Below are 22,721 nucleotides of genomic sequence, written 5' to 3' on the forward strand. Positions count from 1 at the left end.
CAAAAAGGGGGGAAAAAGTACAGCCAGCTAGTTGCTCAGTGCAGGTAAGGAAAGTGCAGCCAACGGGTGGCTCTTAAGTGCAGAGAGACGGACTGTAGGGTTACAGATAAAGACCAAAGTACTGTGGGAGCCAGGCGGCACTGCAGGGTATGTGCAGCTGGACATGCGAGGACCTAGGCCCAAGTTCAGAGGGTGGCCAGGTGACCAGTGCATGGACCAGGCGGGTCATCAGCATGGGAGAGGAAGAGAGAAAGCGGAGGCACAGAGGAAGGTCTTGAGTTGCTTCCGAAACCAGAGGTGGTTCTGCTCAAGATTGAGAGAGGCAGGGAGGTTGTTCCAGAGGGAGACCACAGCCAAAGAAAGAGATCTGCCTCCAACTCTCTGCTTGGAAAAGCGACTGACCCTCGGAGAGTTTGAGGTGGATGAGCTGAGAGCTCGAGAAGGGACGTGTTTAGGAAGAAAGTGTTGGAGGTAGTGCGGTCCCAGGCTGTAGAAAGCCTTGTGGACGATGCAGAGGGTCTTGAACTTGATCCTTGCCGCCACTTGGGAGCCAGTGAAGGGATTTCATTGCTGGAGAGATATGATCCCTGGGCTTGAGGCCAAGGACAAGTCTTGCAGTCCTGTTCTGGATAAGTTGTTGAGGACGGAGAGTAGAGGCAGGAAGATTTAGAAAGAGGCTGTTGCAGTACTCCAGCCTAGAGAGGACTAGAGCTCTGGTGACAGTGAGCTTCTGGGGGAAAGTGAGGAGAGATGAATACCTCTGAGGAGGTGCAGCTGGTAGTTTGACTTCTTAGATAAATCAGACTAGTGAGGAGAGAAGGAGAGTGTGGAGTTGAAGATGTCCCCAAGGTTCTTAGCCTCACAGGTGAAGAGAAGGAAGAGGGCCCAGAATGGGTGGCCAGAGAGAGAGACAGGAAAGGAGGGAGCTGGTGTTCCTATGAGGAGGCATTAATGCATTACTGGCATTAAGGCAGAGATTGTTGGTGGCACACCTGGATTGCGGAAAGACAGTCTGGAATGAGACAACTGAGGGGAGCCTGAAAGAGAGGTGGGTGTCATCCGCATAAGTTGGAGCAGAGAGCAGCAATGTGGTGGGCAAGATGAGCCAGGTATTGGTTGAACAGCCAGGCAGAAAGGTTAGACCCCTGGGATACACCACAGGTAGAGCGATACAAGAGAGGGAGGACCCAAGCTGGACCTTGGAGGGTTGATCAGTGAGAAAGGAGGTCAGCCAGGCCAGAGCCTGATCAGTGATATCCAGGTTATCACGGAGGCGGTTGAGCAGGATGGCATGGTTGACCGTATCAAAAGCAGAAGAAAGATCGAGGAGAATGAGGACAGAAGGAAGGTTAGAATCAAGGTTGGAGAGTAGATCTTCATCGATGTTCAGGAGAGCAGTTTCCGTGCTTCTGGCTGCTCTGAAACCAGACTGGTTGTCATAGAGACAACCAACAGATTCAGTGTGAAGATGCAAACTTTCAATTGGTCCAATAGGATGCAAACTTTCAATTGGTGCTAGCGAAGTCACCAAGCGTTGATGGCTGTACTTAACACACTATTCAGATGAGCACTTAAACTCAAGACTTTTTTTCAAGAGCCATATGTACCCCTCTACTCCCAGTTTTAGCCCATTTAAAGGATTCTGTTTTGAAGACGCCTGTACATTCATTGTATCTCTGAACTCGTGAGCGACTTAATCTGCTTTACTCTCCACTTTTCTTGTGCTATATAGTTCCTAAAATCCTCAGCTCAGAGAAAAGCCTAATTGACAGAGTTTGAGTGCTAGGTACTCCTTGACAAATATCCAGCGACAGCGTGTTGTTCTCGGGATTTCCCTCACACGCTCTGCCATCTACTCCCACACCAGCGTGATAACTCGCCCATAGAAGAGTCAAATTAAGCATTAGGACCAGTGTTGTACTGCACACTGCAACAGGTGGAGGTGTTGTACTGTATACTGTAGGAGGTGGTAGTGCCCATTGATATTCTTCATTTATTTTAACTTTCTCCCTTCTAAAATATCACTCATCCCAATGTAAGTCAACAGGATTATTCTGTTCTCCCAATTTCCTTTTTAAAATCTCAAAAGAAGTTTACGTGGATCCAGTGCTCCGGATAGGATTTTGGCGTGAGAGTATTTTACTCCCAGTTTTTAGAATTTGAGAGTAAATCCAATTTCAAGAGAGTTAAGTTTTCTCCTTCGCAAGAGAGTAAAAAAAGTGTCTGACAACCGTCCAAATTGTGCATAAAATTAAAACTGTGTTAGAAAACATTTGAGACAAAGAACTTGTTGATGCATACTATCCAGCTTCATCTTCATTATACTTGGACACTAAAACTCTGTTAAGAACTACTGGAGATGCCAGCTAGTAACATCATAAATCAAGTCCCTCACTCTACCAGCATCACATCTCTGCCTCTCGTGCCTACTGTTGCTGTCTGGCACTACCTGCTTGACAGCCACTCCATATTTTTGCCTCATCTCGTTCCCTTTGCTACTTCCCTGTCTCTCACTTTCTGATGTTCTGCCTCTCACCTTTAAGTGTTGCTATGCCACGTTTTGAGGTATGTTGCTCCATCACTCTGCCTCTCCTCTTTCTGCCTTCTATTATTGCTGTTTCCCTCCTACATTGTACTGTATCGGTTGATATGAATCCTCTTCCTGTCTCATGTCATTACTCTGGCTTTATCTGTTTTTTCATTTTCTCTGTTGTGGTTGTTACTCGGATTATCTTTTTGCACTGCCTCTTATGATATTGGCCTGCCCTTCTCTAACCTGGATTTTCTATTTCCAGCGCTCCCCATCTGCTGTATATCTGTGTTTTCTTATTTTACTGTTTCTATATGTCTTTTGCTCTGCTTCTATGCCTCAGTCTTATTGTGTGTGTGTGTCCTGTTATTTACCTCTGTTTCCCTTCTTACTTTCTTTGTTGCTCTCTTATGTAGCTCATTAGTCTCTCTCTTCCTATTGCTTGAATTCCTGTTTTGAATTGTCTAATACGTTCTCTGTTCTCGTGGCTTATCACCCCTAACCCTCACTTTGTTCTCCTGTGTTGCTTAGGTTCAGAGTTGCTCTCTCTCATTTTTGTTTTTTGACAGAGTACCATTAAATATTAAACAATCTGGAAATGCCTTTTCCATTTACCAATTAAGTGCAGCTTTACCATTGGGTGCTCCTTTTTTTATTTAGATGCGTGCAAACCTTCTTTTAGCCATTAGGCTGGGAATTAAAGAGTTAGTGGTTTGTCTCACCAGTAGCACTTGCTTGAATGCAGATGTTTTACTAGCACTGTATGCCATTATAAGTATCAGAGACCAGATGAGATGTGTGATCTGAGCCATTACAGGTTTAGCAGCCCTCACGGGATGTGCTTCTTCTGAGCCATTACAGGTATTGCAGCCCTGACTGAATGTGCCTGTTCTGAGCCATTACAAGTATAGCAGCCCAGATGAGATGGGTGTGTTCTGAACCATTACATGTATAGTATCTGGGAGAAACCTGAAGGTGTCTCACTGTCTGAACCCTGGGGATCTCTTTCTCAGGTGGCCAGGGCACGGCCATCGCCCTTGGATCCAGACCCTGGGGGTGGACAAGTGTGGGAGGATCACCTAGGTGAGGGATCCTCTGAGAATGGAGGTGAGACATCCGATGGCGAGACGCGGTATTCCCCCCTTTTTGACACTTCCTCCACCTTTATAGGTTATTCTAAATCCTGTCCCGTTGCCCCCTCCCTAATTCCAACAAGTACCAACTCAGAAAGGAGGTGTGGGAGAACCGGGAGAAAGAAATTACATATATCACCCCGTGTACTACAACAGCAGGACTATCCCCTTGTCTCAGATATGCCCCTACCCGACATTCCTTCAGTTGAAATAGAATGTTGTCAAACAAGTTCCATTATGGCCGAGTACCTTTCTGTGAAACCACACAAACCCATTTATTTACCATCACACACTCACCCCGTTTATTTGGACAAAACTCCACACAGTTTTTCCCTAATTAATCAGAAACACGACAACTCCCACAATCCCTCCACACTAGTTTTTTCTACAAACTCTGGGATGAGGAAGAGTGGAGCTAAGAGATTGAAGATCTCTCAAAACACCACTGAGAGACAGAAGAAATAATGTGCCATATTAAAGTCACATTAATATGTGACTGTCCTGCTAATGAGGCCAAGCAAAGTCAGGCCTCCCTTTCTAACTACTCATACTTAACTCCACTTAACACTATCAGGAAGTAGGGGAGCACACTTTAAGCGAGTTGGGGATGCTGGAGAGTGCAGGATGCCAGAGAGAGACCTGTGGAGCTGAGAGGAACCCGGAAGGCTTGGAGGAGAAATAACTACCCAGACACTGAGCCTGACTGCACAGGGGAGGCTGCAGTGAGGAGTGCAAGCTGTGCCTCCAGGGAGTCTAAACAATGGGCAGCTTGGGTTACTTGGTGGCACCCACAACAAAGCTCCTCCCCTGGGCTAAACAGGAGAGCCCAGGCTACTGGGGGGCAGGCGGCGAGACCCTGACCCCAGGTAAAATTCCCCTAGTGCTCCGGCGGCTCATAAAACCGTGAGAATGGTGTTTCTGGGGAGTTGAGGAAGTGTGCGCAAAATGCCAAGAACTGCATTATGGGACTGGAAGTCCAAAGACATTTTTTTGTCTGTTTAAATAATTTAAGAAGGGTCCGAGCCCGGCAGAGGGAGGCCCTTTGTGAACCTTCAGATGGGTCTGAGCCTGGCAGAGGGAGACCCTTTGTGTACTTTGGTAGGGGGTCCAAACCCAGTGGAGGCAGACTTGAAAGACTGAGCAAGGCAAAGCACACAAGGAAGCAGCAGTTCCAAGATGACAGTTTAATGCAAGGAGAAAGACGGCAAGACCGAAGAAGGTTGCAAGGAGGGAAGTGCCCTTGCCCTTTTCAGAGAAAGATGGTTATTTCATGAGCCTTCGAGAATAAGAAACATAAGACACATAATCAAAGCTGAAGAAGCCTGCATTGTGTGTCGGAGGTACCCGGGGCTCTCCTGCGTCGATAGCCAAGCCCAGGCAGGATAGTTTGCCACTGTGGTACTGTCCTTGGCTCCTACAACAAAGCAGCACCAGTAAAGTCAGCACAGCCGGTGAGTTGGGGAGACTTATACCAGACCAGTCTGTGCTAAAGCCAAGGTTGCAAGCGGCAACATTGTATAAGAATACTGAAGAGAACAGCGTGTCAAGCGTGTGTGACAAGCGACGCAAATATAATTAAACAGATGAGTGACTGAACTTTTGAAGCCAAGACAGATACCGTAAACAGACTGGTCCGATGCCACATGGGTGCTCATTCGAAGGTCTCTGTTAGGTATCCAACTGAAAGGTGACATATATGAAAAGGAATTGTGAAATCGAAGTGGTCCTGCAACAGGTCAAGCCAAACCCTGTGCACATTCGAAAGTCTTCGATAGTTGATGCTAACTGAAATTGGTCCGAACCCGGCTGAGGGAGACCAATTGTATTAAGAAGGGGATCTGAGCCCGGCTCAGGGGTATCCGGGGTGAACCGTGAGTCACCCGAGAAAGAATATCCTATGAACATTGTGAAAGAGGAACTGAGCCCAGAAGAGGGGGATCCAAAGTGATGATCATTGTATTAAAGGGATCTGAGCCCGGCTGAGGGGGTTCCGGGCTGAATAGTAAATCACCTGAATTGAGTACTTGTAAGAGGAAAATAACTTTGTTTGTTTTGTCACATCAGGCCTTCTGCACGAAGAGACTTTGATAGGCAAAGAGACTTGGGCACAGAAGGCCCTGATGCTAATGATTGAACTGTATCCTTGGGCTAAAGAAGCCAGAGATTGTACTATGCTCGAGTGAACGCCTTGTCCCGTGCTGAAAACGTTTTTAGTATTGGCCCTTTAATTTTGACAAGACATCACTAGTACTGCGTTATTTGATGGTCGTAGCTTGCTCTCATTTGTAGATTTACGATTAGATAGGCGTTTATCATACCATTGTTGAAGTTCAATAAACACCCTTGAACTCTGGTCACTTGTATTTGTCTTACTGTTGATACCATGTGTTCCTTACACAGCCCTGATGAGGTGTGTTCTGAGCCATTACAGGTATAGCAGCCTTGATGAGATGTATGTTCTGAATCAATGAACATTTAGTAGCTATTTTTATAAGTCGACAGCTAGGTCAGCTCTGTTTCAATTGAATGTTACCTGCATCTTAAACTCTGATGCAGACGCATTAACTCACCTATCAACAGGATCTGAACTAACTGGTTACACAATGATCTCTGCAGCAGGGTTATTGACCCACTGAGCCACCTTTCCCAACAGGCTGTTGACTCGGAAACACACACAGGGTTTGGGCACTGGCAGTTCCATGTGAGGCTTGCCAGACATAACTAGCTAGATTTTTGGCAGTGAGACTCAGTAATCGGACATGGGAGAAGCAGAAGTTTTGAAAAGGTCAGTCTACAGTACAGACACAAGGACTTACTATCACAGTATTAACTGTGTGGCAATTGGATGGAGGGCAGAAACAGCGACCACTTCAGGCATTGCAGACCTTTTCTGGCCAGCCTTATGTTATCCTTTTCTTTGTGTAATGGTAGGGTTAGCACTTAGGTTAGATTTGGTTTTGAGACAGAGGACTGTATATTGTTTGCAGGACGTACGGACAAGCACTAGTTACTCTTCTTTAGACAGGACTAAGAGCCACTTTAGAACTAGGCCCGTTTTCTTTAGTTCATTAAAATCACTGTTGAACCATGACCTCTTGTCAGTCTCCTAAGTCTCGGTCTGACTTACCACAAAGGCTGCAATGACATGTCGGGTCACCACTTCCACCACCCTCTCATCTTTAGTGGGTGTCCAGTATTCTACTGCCTCTGTACACAATAGAATAGGAGCCACTTCTGTCTCCATTTGTTATAACACAGGCATAAGAGTAAGAATTGCACCACCGTCTCAATCGTCTTGTTATCGCATTCAGCATAGGGCCCTATGTGTCTTGTCCCATTTACCAGTTAGTTAGCCAAGAGGAAGGCATCTCAGTCTATATTTAGAAATAACTTCCTGGACTCATTTTACCCACCTTCACTTCCCTTCTCACATTCCAACATATTTCCCTCACTTACCTAAGTGAATCCCTAGCAATCGTAGTTGGAGACTCCCACAGGTTTCAAAGTCCAATGCATGCAAACATGTCTTCACTAAGGCCAGCCACAGGATCTTACTCCAAGTCACCAATCCTGCAATAGCTTTCAGTGTTGTTTGTTATACTCCAGGCTACCCAAAAGCCTAATCCAATTTGTAGTTAGTAAGAGGGCGATAAGATCAGCGTTAGGGCAAGCCCAGTCGCTAGATGTAGGGTATTTCCTTTGGAAATTGTTAGGGGAGCTTTCCTAAAGTTCTGCCTTAAGCTAAGACTTTAGCAAGCTATCCCAGTGGTTTGTAGGTCCCCAACTCTTAGTATCAGTCTGTACTACTCAGAGACCTTGGTAGAGTTGCAGAGCAGTCGGACTTATCTTAAAGGAATGGTTCGGTCAACATTTTTTATTGTCCCTACAGGTCGGCCATGTGTTTTTAAGCCTAAGTCGCTCGATTTAACCCGAGTTTTCGTCCATCAAACGCACGCGAAAAAAGGCACCAGGGCGCTGCCATTTTGTGATAATCCTATCACTTGCCGCATCGCCCTGGTTGACCTGCTTTTGCGGCACTAAATCATATCCCCCGCCCCTGAGCCTGACATTATCAAAACATTCTTATTCCCCGCCTCTCTCCGTGACGTTACTGTGCTGCATAGGCAAACGCGCCCAGTCGTCTTCTACGCGACTTCACACAGAACCCGGAAACCAACACAGATCAACTCACAACACAGCGCACCACAATTCGGAATATGAAACTGTACTTTAAAATCAAACAGCAATACGGTACATTTGGTAAAGTACATTTATTTGACATTAAATGTTTAGAGAATATTCAGCAATTGGCATATTAAATCGTAATGGAATTTTTTTTCTTTTCTCTCGATCCGCAAATCCGTAAAAGTTTATCGTGAGTCACACGCTGTTCCTTTATGGTACACAGAGTGTTGGTTTTCATTAAAAGAAGCACTTTGGACGCACGGTGAACTGCAAGGCTGTTCCATCAACTAGGCACTAGGCCACCGTAAAGGTCGATATGTTGCTTCTAGCTGCTAGTACCGCGTAAGGGCATATGGCTCGTTGGCGATCGTCCCATAAGATGGTCAATGTAGTGCAGTTGTTTACAAGAAGCTGCAGCTGGCGGTTGAAGAAGCCGTCTGCTGGGGTCTGGAATAGGTGGCAGTGGCAATATGGTAGGATGTACCTGTTTAGAAAACATAAAAATTGAAATTAGTCTCACCAGCCGATCTTTATTACTATTATTCATTTTATTTATTACGGGCGAGCTGAAACTATTTGCTTGCGAGGATAGTGCAATGGAGTATGTTCGGCTCTAAAAGCAATGCGAATACTAACGAAATAAATCGAGGGAAACACACAAACTAATGTTTTTTCTTACCGTTGAACCACTGAGAAACAACTGTTTGTCTACATGCGTGTCGAATGGGCACATGCATGCCCATGTGCCCGGCAGAAAGACGATCCCACAAATGTTGTACTTGCTTTTCATTCATTCATTCCGGTATAAAAGCGTCTAAAGAGTTACTTACATTATATTTGCCATTTCCATTGTATCTCTGCGTAATGCAGTCCGTAAATCCCACTGTGTCCGTGCCAACGATTTCTCATATACTGAACTAACATGAAACTCGGTCTAGTTTCAGAATTTTCAGCCTTATCGTCTCTTACGTTATTGCCCACCTCCTTCAAATGAAGTCCTTTCGGCATGGTCCCTGTCTCTCAAGGTAAAAAAACAATAGAACCTTATACTGCCAGTGCGATTTGCGGGCCTCTTCAGCCCGCGAGCATAAAATCAAAGCCGCTGACCTTCACTCTGCATGAGCGTACATTCTTACTTTGCAACATCCCGTGTAAAGCCATCTGTGAGAACTTGAATTTTCGACTCCATGTTTGTACTAGGCCTCAATGTGTAAATGCGAACTGGCTTCTCTCCCATCTGCAACGCCTCGCTTGGTGCGTTCTAAGGCCCCCAATTTTGTCCTCGTTGTCCGCGAGCTTTGCAGCCCTAGCAAACCATAACTATGGAGACATTGACTTTTTGGGGGAAGGTCAGGGAAAGTATAAAGTACCCGAGGAGTTGAGTTGAAAGTGAGATTTATTGTTTATTTGTTTTATTATTTGCAATACGCAAGCCTCCCCTCGGTTAACAGTGTGCAGCATTTACATGAGATTGCAAAACTTAGTTACAGCAACAAAAATATATACATACACATTCACAAGGTCAGCGATATGAGATGAATAGAGAGAGAAGTCAAAGATGACACCCATGTTGTTCGCCACCCAGGATGGTGAATGGAGGGTTTAGGGTTAGCATACTTTGTATGCATACTGTACAATAACATTATTTTCAAAAAGACAATCAGATTACAATGATTTATTTAAACCGGGATTTGAACTTCTCAACGATCTCTGCTTTGGGTAGACATGGCACAGTGGCAATGTTTGGTGGCAATGCATCAGTGCTCTGCACAGAAACGCTCAAAATTCCATATCTGTGCTTCTCTAGTACACTAACAATAAGGCCTTTAACAAAGTCGAACTCCATTTCCTCATATACTGGTTTTACCCCCATTTCTTAATTATTTTTCCAAAGGTCGTAGTGTAGCGAGGCATCCCTACATTTCCCGTAGTCCTAGACTGTTCACGGGCCACATTCTCGTTATGGGCCAAGACCGCTAATAGAGTCCTATGTTTCATGCCCTGTAAGCTGAAATGCAATCGCTTTGGCCTGTACTTTAGGCACATATTGTGGAACACCTCCAATTCTCCTGTGTGACAGAATTCTGTCAGTCCCCTCAAATCTCTTGATAGAGTTTTATCGAAAACAATCTTCTCAATGGCTTTGTGTGTAGGTGAAGATGCAATCAACCACTTCTTCTTCCGTGCCTCCTCTGGACAAAGGGCCATGTTCACATTGGTGGAAATGTTGGTTTTCTGTCCAGCGGTGAAAGTTGGTACAGTGGTGCATCAGTGACCGCCATTTTTCAAGTAGGATTTCCACTGACCCTTCACAAGTTTTGGAGCTCCACCAAAGATGATTGCTGATAGACTGGGACCACTGTGAAATACTTTCAAAACCTTTTTTTTCCCTGCAGATGAGATTTTCTTATTGATTGATTTAGCAAGATGCCATACGTCAAATTGATGTTTAATATGTGGGAACTGCTCTCTCTTTGTCTTGGCAATTGAAACGTGTCTGTCCGTGGCTATGAGGTCGATGTGCATTCCCCTTGATTGTAGATATTTCAATGATTTTATAAATCCTAGTTTCTCCATAGCCACTGAGGATTTACATTGGGACACCTGCACGACCACCGAACTCACAATTTTCTTACTATCCATGTCTTGAAAGTGGTAGGTGTAGTACTTGGTAGAAAATCCAGGTCTGTCACACTGTTCATCGCCGGCTAGCCTGAATCGTTTCCCTTCAAATGTACTTGCTAGAGACAATTGTCCAATTTTCCAAGCATCACTAATGCAACAAACTGAAAGAAAGACTCTAACTTTCTAAAACTGGATCCACTAAAAAGTGAGGCAGCTGCACACAGTAGATTGCCTGCTGGCAGCTTCCCCAGCATCGGTTGTGCAGACCATTTGAACGCATGATTTAATCTACAGGCGGCATGTATTTTGACGTTACTGCCTTGTTTTTGACGAGTCACATGAATCAATCGCTCCCCACATACTTCCCCTCCAACTGAATGCCCACATTTCAGCATACTAATAATATCCATCAAACAACTGTTGAATACTATGTATTTGCCCTCTTTCATTAGACTGTCATCCAGCGTGAAAGTTGTTTCGGACTGTGCCGTTGAGGACATATCAACAAATTTGGAAGAAATATCGCTGATATCAAGTTCTGATGCATCGTTGGGTGCTGCTGCTGGTTCATTCACTGTCATTTCAACATCTGTTACTTCAGCATTGATGGGAGAACACAACATTGTCGACAGCTTTTTGGGTGGCATTTTTTTGGCGGGTGTAGATTGTGTGAATTGATCTGCGACTACTTCAGAGCTATCTTCAATACATTCAGCATCATCTTATTTTGGTGGTGCAGTCGAACTGTAGCAATGGTCCAATACAACTTTACTGGATTCTCCGGACACATTCAATTCATGCTCTGGCCATTGGACATGTGCATCCCGAGTCTCAACACGCCACGTCTGAATAAATAGTTCCTCCATAGTGTAAATGGTCTGGCAAGCAACATCTCTCATTTGCTTCACTGTCTGTGTATGTATAGTTCGTACACCCATGGGTAACTAGAGGACAGATTGGAAAAGGGATGTTCATTTTAAACACAATATAAAGTATAGTACAATTGACAGGAAAAAAACATAATATAGTCCCCAACACAAAACAATTCCTAAAATTATGAACTGTTTGTAACTAACCTTATTTTTGTTTCTTTTCTTTGCAACTTTCTTGACTCGAACTTCAACATCTGCACGCTGTTGCTCCAATTCGTTTCCGCATGTCTTCCCTTCCTCTTGCGCTACAACGACTATATTTTCTGGATCCGTATAGACAGCACGGAATGATGCTCCATCGACTCCCTGAAACATGGGGCCTCATTACACGGACGGCGGTGGACCAAGGTGCTATTAGCTCCTTGGTCCATGCCGGTAAAATACCGGCACCGCCTTGGTGGAAAGGGGAATTACTGCCCTATTCCAAGGTTGGTGGGGCAGTAATTCCCCCTTCCCCCATTGCCCTTCCCCATTCCCATTTTTGCCCCATATGGCATAATGGGAATGGGGAAGGTGCTAATTACGGCACCGCAAATTGCGGTACCGTAATTAGCTCCCTGGTCCCTTTGCGGGTTGGTTTTTAACGCCTGCAAAAAGCAGGTGTTAAATTCTCCAACCCGCAAAGGGACCTCGTAGTAAGGCGGTAAGGGTTTACCGGTAAAGTACCAGTAAACCCTTATCGCCTACCGTGTAATGAGGCCCATAGTACTTTCATTACTATGCATCACAATATTGAAAACATAAAACACACGTGTGGACGAACACACAGGTACATCTCAATAGCTAAACACGAATTAAACATTCTGTAGAACAATCAAACGACAAGTATTCGAGCTCTGATGATCTAGTTCGATGGAACTGTCAGTATCCATACCTCTGGCTCCGCATAGACTGCCATGAATGGTTGTATTGGAGAGGAGGCATCAGCAACTCCCTGAAACACAGTACTTGCATTAGCATGGTTTTCAATATTGGAAACATAACACACACTTGGGGTCGACGGCACAGGTACATATAAAGAGATAACCACAAATGATGCATTGTCTAAAAGAATCAAGGAATATCTAAATATGATCAGATTTCATCGACTTATTTCTCCGATTTATTTACATCTGCATCATCTAAATGGGATGTTGTTATTGTAGTGGAAGCTCTGTCGTCTCCCTGAAACACAGTACTTGCGTTAATAGGGAAAAAAGTATAGCAAATGGAATCACGTTATATGATGACGCTCGATGGAGCTGTCAGTATCCATACCTCGTGCTGCCGAAGAATATGTAGGGATGTTGTAAATGTAGTGCGCACTTCTGAAAGCTGTTGCGCTGATTCGTATATGCAAGGTCCCGCTTCCACTTCCCCTGGAATTACTTGAATGTCAGGCTCCGCATCAAGTGCAGGGGTTGACGCTCCATCAACTGCCTGAAAGATAGTACTTGCATTAGTAAGGATTACAATATTGAAAACATAAGACACACTTGGGGTCGACCGCACAGGTACATATCAATGGCTAACCACGAATGAAACATTGTGTAGAACAATCAAACGACAAGTATTCCTGCTCTGATGATCTAGTTCGATGGAGCTGTCAGTATCCATACCTCATGCTGCTGAAGAACATCTAGGGATGTTGTCAATGTGGTGGACGCTTCAGCATCTACCTGAAAGACAGTACTGGCATTACTATGGATAACCCTAATCATAACTGAAAACAAACACCAGTGGACGATAACTAAGGTGTATATCAATTGGAAAGCACTAACCAAACATTCGATAAAATAATTACACGATACAATAAAAATATTACTTGACATGCATAAAACAAGTCTGTAGCAGAATAGCCAAGTAAGATTACCTGATACGCGATAGAAGTGATTGATAACTGCGAGCACGTCACGGATGTAGAATGTTCTTGCTTCAGATTCAAGGGATAGTCAAGCAGTTGTAAAGGTAAATTATTGATTGATAATGAAATGCCAATATTAAAAATTGCCATGTAAGGAGACAGAATACTTGAGAGTAATGCTATTGAAAATGCGCAATATAGCACAGTTCCCTATGCCCAGATATAGATTTCGTCTGTGGGTTATGAAATCGAAAAAGAATATACTGATAAATGTCATTATTCAAAAAGCTATACACTCAAATCAATGTCGAAAGTATTACAAGGGACACAACACCTAAAATATCACTGAATCCATTTGGCTACCTACACACTACCGCAAGGCCTAAAGCTAAATCCGGACACTTGACTCACCAGTGGCGGAATGTGGACGAATAGAGTGGGAATAGCGTTCGCGAGCAATTTTCGTGTCGTTCGCCGTTTATTCATCTTTGTTACCCAAGATGTTGTGTACATGTTCAAGGAAAAGTGCCGGCTGCAGATGCGGTATCGATCAGCCCTCTTGTCCTCTAAGACTTGTTGGACTCTACTTTCCAGCTCATCCAGTGGATATCCGCAATGTCTGACCCATTCTCTTATTCGATCAACAGTTTTCGGGAATATATGCATTGTAGTGCCTTGAGATTTAGTATGGGTCTTCGAAGGGCAACCGCTAATCTAACAGGCAGGCATTGTTGAAAATTCTGAAAAGTAAATATCGACATTATTATACAATCTTGATGAATAAAAATGTGATACAAAAGTAAATGAACCATACAATGTTCAATGCAAGGTTTGTTTTGGTTGCAGAACCAGTCATCACGTGCGGCTTAGCATTTGCATAAATTGCAGAAATTATAAATGATGTGACTAAACTCTGAACATGTGACTCGTCCCTTGGATGTTCTGTCTTGCACGGGAAGGAAACATGCTTACATTATAGACTGGACCCCCGAAGGATGCAATTCGATGACAATTGACACAGATGAAAGTAAATAGATCTATCGATAGCATAACAGTGGAAACTCAAGTCAATATCAATGAGACCAATGAACATAGCACTATTGAGTACTCTACTCGCAAATAGATAGAAATTAAGAAATCTGCGAAATATGACTAGGATACATGGCCTTACCTTGACCAACAAACAGTTGGATTCAGCAAGCAGAGCAGTATGTTGCAGGAGAATAGGTAGATGGCCACAGGTAGCACACTGACGAGTTTGCTCGAAGCGGTCACAGAAGTTCACGGATAGCACAACGACGAGCAGATTAGCATAGATCTCAGTGGTTCTCAGGTAGCACGTTGACTTGCAAAGCACAAAGATGTTCTCATGAGACATATGAAGTGGTTTATAAAGTATTACAAACAGGGGTGTGTTTGTGAATGAATGACGTGTGTATGTCGTGGTATTATGTTGTTTGCTGGGGGCCGGCCAGCGTGGGGGGGGTCCTGGCCGGACACACGGAGTCTGAGGAGGCCATGAGAGCGATGGGCCCTTGGCGTGGGATACCTTTTGAAGTGTACATGCTGTTTGGCACCTTGGCCGTTCGCGCCCCTGACAGCCCCCCATGGCAGCGCGCATCCACTGGCGCGAACCGCCTTTGATAGAGGGGAGTGGGATTGATGGGCCTGGGGCGTGCAGATAAGGCATAGGAAGACTGCTGAATGGAGACACACTTATGTGGATTGCAGGGGGGTGGCCTGCTTCAAGGGGGAGCCCTGCCTGGAGACACAGAGTCTGAGGAGGCCATGTGAGCGATGGGCGCTTGGCGTGGGATACCTTTTGAAGTGTACCTGCTGTTTGGCACCTTGGCCGTTCGCGCCCCTGACAGCCCCCCATGGCAGCGAGCATCCACTGGCGCGAATCTCCTTTGATAGAGGGGGGTGGGATGGATGGGCCTGGGGCATGCAGATAAGGCACAGGAAGACTGCTGAATGGAGACGCCCTTGATTCATTTAAAAAATCGAAACAACCGTTGTTAAAATATATGTGGTGTTTTATTTTGTTTCTTTTTTTGATGGCACAAAAATACAAAACTTTACACATTGTACAGGTCAGGTTGCAGCACAGCGAGGGAAAATCCCCTATACTGACCGCTGTCACTTGGGAAACTTTCTCTTATGGCACGAACGGCACAGGCGGGTATTACTCTTCAAACGCGGTGTCCAAGCCTCCCGTGAAGCCACCATGTAAAGGAACGATAGGCCACCAGCCGGTACCACCTGTGAAAAATAATGATACAAACTGTTTTTAAATGACCAAGATAAGTTGATTAAACGTTTGTTGTCAATGACAATTCTTATAACTAATGTCATTCTGCTCGGACAAATGCTATCTAGACACTGCACACTATTGAACGACTTTCATGCGTTACAATGATATGTAGATGTAATTTTGGATATAGGAGACAACCATAAAATGGTAGTGGTATCACAAGCAGATTATACTTACTCGTTACTCGGGTTACGAGGATGAACAGTTGCGCGAAGTTCGTGCATAAGCACCATTATCATCCTCAACACGGACCGTGTGAGGCAGGCTGCCCTGAAGTCTGGCAGCTCGGTGATGCATTGCGGTCGTGGCTCGCCTTCCGAAATGTAGGCCACGCATCCCGAGTTTTCACAGCAGCAGCAGTTCTCCTCCTCGGTTGGCATTAGCTTGCACCGATTACATGTGCACCAGGTGGAAACACTGTCCATGCGACTAGGTCCAGTGTCTTCATCCGTTAATTCGTCCTGCCAACTGCCGTCCGAAGCATCATCGTTTTCGCGTGTTTCCCTTTCCAGTAGTTCCTCCTCGGTATACTCTGGCTCGTACATGTAGGGCATTATTGTAGCCATTGTGTGGTAAACAAACTAAAATAATTTATAGCGATGGTACAGGTGTTCTCACGGGCTACAAGCGGCAAAAGGTAGCTGACCAGAGCACAGAAACGAGTCACAGAATACTCAAAGTAACACAGAGAGAGGAATGGAATCGAAAATCTGCTGCTGTGTGTTGTGAAACGGTCTGTTTATACTTATTGAGGAAAGAGGCGTCTTGCCATTTCCATGGCGACACGTCATTCGCTGATGCGCAGCGATTGTTGACACGAGACGTGCTTTGGCGTTGTGAAATGGGCGGTACGCGTCTGCTGATGACGGGCTCAGAGGCGGGGGATATGATTTAGTGCCACAAAAGCAGGTCAGCCAGGGCGACGGGGCAAGTGATAGGATTATCACAAGATGGCAGCGCCCTGGTGCCTGTTTTTGCATGCGTTTAATGGACGAAAACTCGGGTAAGGTCCATAGGAAATTTTTCTAAAATCGAGCGACTTAGGCTTAAAAACACATGGCCGACCCGTAGGGACAATAAAAATTTCTGACCGAACCATTCCTTTAGGAGGAGAATGTGAGCTATTGGTAAGTACACCAAACCCAGTTAGTAATGCGCATCAAAGAAACACACATACATGTATATTAAAATATAGATTTATTATATTTACACCAGAGTCACTGTTGAATACTTAGCACAATAAACCAACACACATAACAAACAATACTTTCAAAAGGCCACTTCTTAGTTGGTAGTTGCTGAACACCTACCACACTATCGGTAAGCCTGCCCCCCCAAAGTAATACAGTAATACAGTAATTGCATTTAGTCAGCATACACATATAAGATAGTGATTTTTGGGAAGGAAACAGTTGGTTAGTGTTATCCTAGTAGAGCGTCAGATTCTAGAGGTTCTAGAGGCAGTTTCTCTGCACAGCAAGTCTTTTAAAGTCCAAAAAGTAACCCTGGCTAAAAGGCAGTTCGGAGAGGCTTAAAGTCTTGAAAAGCAGAAGTCAGACGTTCCTGTGGATGCTCTCTAGTCTCTAGGAAGGAAGATGCAAGAAGGCTTAACCAACGTTGGAGACCCTGTTAAAGGACTCGTTAAAGGGACACAAGCAGCGGCTTGAATCAGAGATAAGAGGGGGTAACCTCTGGAGCACCTTTAAGGTAAGCAATACCTTTTTCTCCACAGCACCTTTGGTTTGAAGAAAAAATTTGTGGTGGATGCTCCGTGATGTTGCAGCTCTGGACCCGACCCCCGGCTTCGTGCCCTGATGACAAAAGGCAAGATAATGGATGGGATTTCTCAGCAGCAGTCTCGCCCGGTCAATCTCCTTTGGTTCCTGCAGTCCCACACTCTGATGGAGGGGGTCTGGATGATTTGGATTGGGTCTCTACAGTGTTCTTGAGGGCTCAGCAAAGACTTGAATGGATTCAGCCTTTCCACGAGGATGCACTCGGAATGGGCAGCAGGTCTCCTGGTAATTGCTGCAGCTCTGGAAACTCACAGGACCTTGGGAGATGGCTTAAATCATAGTTTGTCTTGGGACTGCTTGTTCCCACCAGTCAAAGGGAAGAAGTCGTCCTCTTCGGAGCTCCTCTGTCACACAGAAAACGAGGTCCGGACAGCAGTGGTTGCTTCAGTGTTGCAAAGAGTCTGCAGGCATCTCTGGTCATCTTCTTTGGTTACTTAAGCTTCCAGTGGTTGACTTTCTTTTCACTCCAGCAGCCTCGCCTTTTATACAGTTCCAGCACTCTCACCTCTGCAATGTTCCGCGCAGTTTACAGAAGGGGCGATTGGCTGTCCAATCTGGACAGCCAGACCCCCAGTGGGAGCTGGTCCCATTCAGGCACTATGGCAGACAAAGGACAGGGGGTGTGGAAAACTCCTCCCCCACTTCCTGCCTGCCCAGACACTCTGGAGCCTAGACGGGGACACCCAAGGGTTCACGCCAAAGGCAAAACACACACACAGGCCTGCCCCTCCCAGAATAGTAGAAGGGCTGACAAAGAACAAATACGCTAGTAATGGTGAAAAAAGAAGGAAGGCCCCAAGTTAGTACTTGGGTGCACCTATGGTGCACTACCGGGTCTATGGACATAGCCTGCAGTAGAAAATTCACACAAATGTAGGTAGGACACATCCACTGCCACCAGCCATAACTAGGAGTTTGTCTATGTGACTTAAAAGTCACAGGAGCAGAGAGAAGGGGGATTCTAGGTATATCTTTGGCACTCCACATAAGGTGGTGTGTGCCAATCTCCCAGACTATAAAGTTTTAGGCGAGCTACTAAGTATCTCTCTTTCATGAAGAACTGTAGTTACTCTAGGATAAAGAAATGAATCTCAAAGGAGGACCCTAAGGGTCCCCAGCAACACTGCCCATAAGGAGCTGTGTGCTGCAATAGTAAAATACAGATGCCTTCAAGAGTTATGGAGGAAAATAAACTCCATAGGACAGGAAGAATACAAAGAATAGAGTTCCAAAAGACAGAGTGAATGAGTGCAAAAAGGCTCCACTCATTCAGGATTTCAGAAAAAGGTCCAGAAGTCCAGCAGAAAGTGCTGGGGGTCTCACTAGGAGAGGGGATGAAGCATAAAAATGATAAATCTCCCTAACAGCCCTGTGTGATCGGCGATGCAGCAAGAACTGGGAAAACGACCAGTGAGTCTCTTATAAATGGGAAATCCGGTGCACGAGTGTGTGAACTTTATTATTTGTTGAATACTTAGTAGTGAAGTGGTTGCGTGTCTCGAATGAGCATGTTTTTTAACAATCTCTGATCCTTCCTTGTCAATTATCGAAGAGCTGAGAAAAATGTGTATCGGAGTGGTCGCTTTTGTCAAGAAACACATTTTCGAAGGTCTCCGAACACAGGGCAATTCAATTTAAGTGAAACTAAGGCACATTGAACAACAGATAAAGCGCAAATGAGCCATAAGTACAACCCACCTTTATTTAATACAGAATTGAATGAAAACTCTACCAGTAAGCAGAACTGTTACATTATGAGTTCAGAGCTGAATGAAACTTTTAAACCACTGCATGTTGAACTTTAAAGTGAAAAATGCATTTGTATGCTGAATACTAAAAATGTATGAACTTTGAAATCATTGGAACTTTAACATGGAAATTAAATGAAACTTTAAAGTGAAACCATTGTATGCTGCATTCTAAAAGCAATGAAACTTTAACCTTGAACCAAAGAAAGAGATATAGAATACTAAACTGTGTGGAAACTACATTGCATGAAAGCCAAGAATAAAAAGAGGGTGCAAGCGTGATAGCGGCCCCTAAAAAGGATCAAGGATATTTTTGTGATACTAAAACTGAGTCTTGGGGAAGGGAACCCTGAGATCTGAAGTATTTACTGCCTATAGGGTGGTGCCTCAAGGTGCTTTTGTGTTTGGAACTGTTACCTGGAACTTGGGGAAGGGAACCCCGAGTGTTGGTTAAAACTCTGTCACCTTGAACTTAAAGGGTAACTTTGAGACCTTTTGCTGGAACTATTTCATACTTGGGGAAGGGGGCTGAAAGAAAGCTGCGAGCTGGAAGTAGCTCAGAACTTTGTTGGAAACAGTTTCTTTTGGTTGCTGACATCCCTACACATGGTATATATTAGTTATGAGGGCAAGTATAGGTTTTGGATACAGACAGATTCCTAAGTTGAACTCTTTGACTCAGACTTTCCTTAGTTTCATTTAGGTAGGGAAATCCTACCTTAGTATAGGGCAAGTTAGGCCTTTCTCCATACTGACATGTAAGTTAATAAAAGTGTTTGTTTTGAATTCTGAATTTGTTGTCTGTGTTTTGCTTCATGATGCCTTCACAACATGTAACCTATCAACACACTAATAGTATTAGCAACATATATTGCAAAGCATTGCAGACAAATGGCCATAGCAAGGGCCACACACATGTAGCAAAAGCAGTTGCAAAGACATGCAGTGGTAGCAGTAGCAACATATAGACATAACACAGCAAGTGGGGACCAGCGTGCTGTCTAGTTCACCAACAAGCAAGCAGTGTTCTTAGCTCATGCTCTGAGTTTTGTATTAGCCCGTTTCCTCACAGACTGTTCAGTAGTTCACCTTGTTCCTGTACTTCTTTCTAAAAGAGAAAGGTGCAGCTGAATTTTACTTCTACTTTCATACACCATACTAAACCCACTCAAGTGCCCTCAATTAAATGGGACACTGCTGCCGCTGTGAATCAAGGCGTGCTGCTGGAACCGGGTAGGAACGAGAGAAAATACAGAGCCGTGCCGTGCTTGTACATCAGTTACCAGTAACTGGCACTGGCCAACACAGGGCTTGTAGTAGAGGTTCCGGCTGATTTTCTCCAGCCACCGAGGCCATTGGGAAATGTAGTTCTGGGGCCCAGGGTCCCACATCTCCAGGGCTTGTTAGCCTTTTAAAAAATAAAACATGCCACAACATATTGCCCCAAGCACCTCACCCCCTACAATCCTGACAGTCAGTAGCTGTAAGTAGCAGCAGAGCTTTTCCACAGCATTGAGGTAGAGCCATCTGGGTTTGCCTTTCATAGTTGTCGCAGGTGTGTCTGAGAGGGCTGTCACCTCCCACTCTTAGGGTCCTGACTTCCTCTCCACTACATCTCTAATCCCTCTCCTCGACGCCATGCCACGTGCTCTGTCCTCATCTCACTGTGTGGGTAACCCCTTCATATCTGAATCTCACACCTACCCCTTGCCTTAAACCGATAGTGCGCTCTCATGTATTCTATTTTTCTGGCCTCACCCTTGCTAACCTACTACACTTCCTCCCGTTGTCTTCTTCTAGATGTCTCTCTCCAGCCTCTTCCTGATCTCTCTGCTCCACCTCTTCCTGATGTCTCTAATCAACCTCCAACTGCTTTTCCAAGTCAGCTTTTCCTGATGTGTCCAACCAGCCCCCTTCTGTCTTTTCTCCCTCTCACATCTCTAACCTCCCCTTCTTGTCAGTCTCCCTCACATTCTCTAGGTCACTCCAAAAGCCTTTCTCCCGCTCCTACTCCAAACACCCATGTAGGCCTGTAACTACTCCCCTTTAGTTTGGCTCCCCCTCAGCGTTTGCAGCTGGGACTTTTGAATAGATGAGAATTTGTGATTGGTTAGTCCAAATCACTTCACCTACAAACATGGCACTTAGAGTGTGGATTGTTTTGTTATTTGGGGTCTGATCAACCACCTTGGATTTTATTCTGTCTAAGGGAGAAGACATGGCAACCCTGTGCTGCCGCCAGCAGTTCCTTTCTTGATAGCAGCCTTGTAGCTCTGCGGACATCCTGCAAAAGAGTGCTTGGTGATTGGAAGGCAGTGATAACCATTTTTGAATTTGCTGCCTCTCGTTTGGTATGCAGGCTCACAGGGCAAGTGCTGGAGAGAACGAGCTATGTCTTGGCCATCTGTGCGGACTTTGTGAGTGAGTGCCAGAAGGTTTCTCAGGGTTACTATTGTATCTAATTGGGTGACCGCTGCCCATGCCATGGTAAATGGATTCCCCTGCTGCATGATTCTCTGCGACGGTGAGGCACGTACCGTAGTACTTCCAGGGATTCTTTGGCCTGCTAAGAGAGATTGATTCCCTTACTGGCAGTTTCTCTGCAATCTCAGAGCTCCGATGCTTTAAAGGCACGGTGTCCCAATTCTACTCTTTTCCCTGGTGCCCCGCCATAGTTATATTTGACATAGTATGCCTATAATTACTGTTTAAACTAACCATGGTTGAGAACTGTTCCTGGTGGCCTCATGTCACTGCCCCTGTTTTGAGATGGGGGACTAAGTGGGATGCCCAGGAGATCTTCTCTTTACCATCCCACGGTCCATCATCCACTAGCTTAAGGAGATACCCAGCCCACTAAATAGCCCCAGATCTAGGCAAGGGACTGTATCACAGAGCGCTGGAGTCTGATCCTGCGGGTCTTAGTCACTTAAGGTCATGAAGAAATGGCCCTTTGAGCCCAGACGTTGATGAGTGACAGCAATGAGACAGAATTGAACATACAGCACATCCCAGTGTGGCAAAAAGGAAGGGTTTGCTAGAGAAGGGTAATCCCTGTTTCCCCAAACAATCATGAACTAAACACAGACATCACATGTGCTCTTTGGGTTGTAATCTTTATTGATCATCATGTTGCTTTCCCTCCTGTGGTTTGTAGTTTCCTGTCCACTACTGATTCATTGCTTGTCATCTTTCAGAGGTTGTGATGAAGACAGAAGGCAATGAAACATGTTGCACTGAAGCGCAAAACATCAATGAAGGACGAGGAGAAATGGGTTGTGTGAATCCCATCAATGGTGAGAGAGACAAACCTCTACTTATTGAAGTATTCTAGCTCCCTGAACATGCAGCTGTTTCGTAACGCTATGACGCTATGACAGAGGCATGCATTTATAAGGGGAAATAAGGGGGGGTTGCTTTTTTGCCAAACCAAAACATACCCACATTCCAGTTGCCCAAAACATACAAATAAATATTTGGATGTTCTCTGCATAAAGTTGAAATGTTCTCCTTAAGGAGTCTGTGCAAGGCGAGAAGCCTGATTTAGGTGTGGAAGTAGCATGGAGCTTAGGACAAAGCCTTATCCTGCAGCTCACTGGTGTAGGACTTTCTAAG

At 45.0% G+C, this 22,721-nt stretch overlaps 1 protein-coding gene across 5 annotated transcripts in view; it reads left to right on the forward strand.

Annotated features, from left to right (window-relative positions):
- LOC138567577 (uncharacterized) overlaps positions 1–22,721 on the forward strand; it is a 464,209-nt gene that overhangs the window by 308,000 nt on the left and 133,488 nt on the right. For all 5 annotated transcript variants that reach the window (XM_069645944.1, XM_069645947.1, XM_069645946.1 and 2 more), the window contains one exon: positions 22,304–22,402. In XM_069645944.1, the coding sequence (XP_069502045.1) occupies positions 22,304–22,402 (99 nt within the window). The remainder of the gene's footprint in view (positions 1–22,303; positions 22,403–22,721) is intronic.

The sequence above is a fragment of the Ambystoma mexicanum genome, chromosome 2p (assembly GCF_040938575.1).
Source record: "Ambystoma mexicanum isolate Mex_15411 chromosome 2p, UKY_AmexF1_1, whole genome shotgun sequence".
Classification (NCBI taxonomy): Eukaryota; Metazoa; Chordata; class Amphibia; order Caudata; family Ambystomatidae; genus Ambystoma; species Ambystoma mexicanum.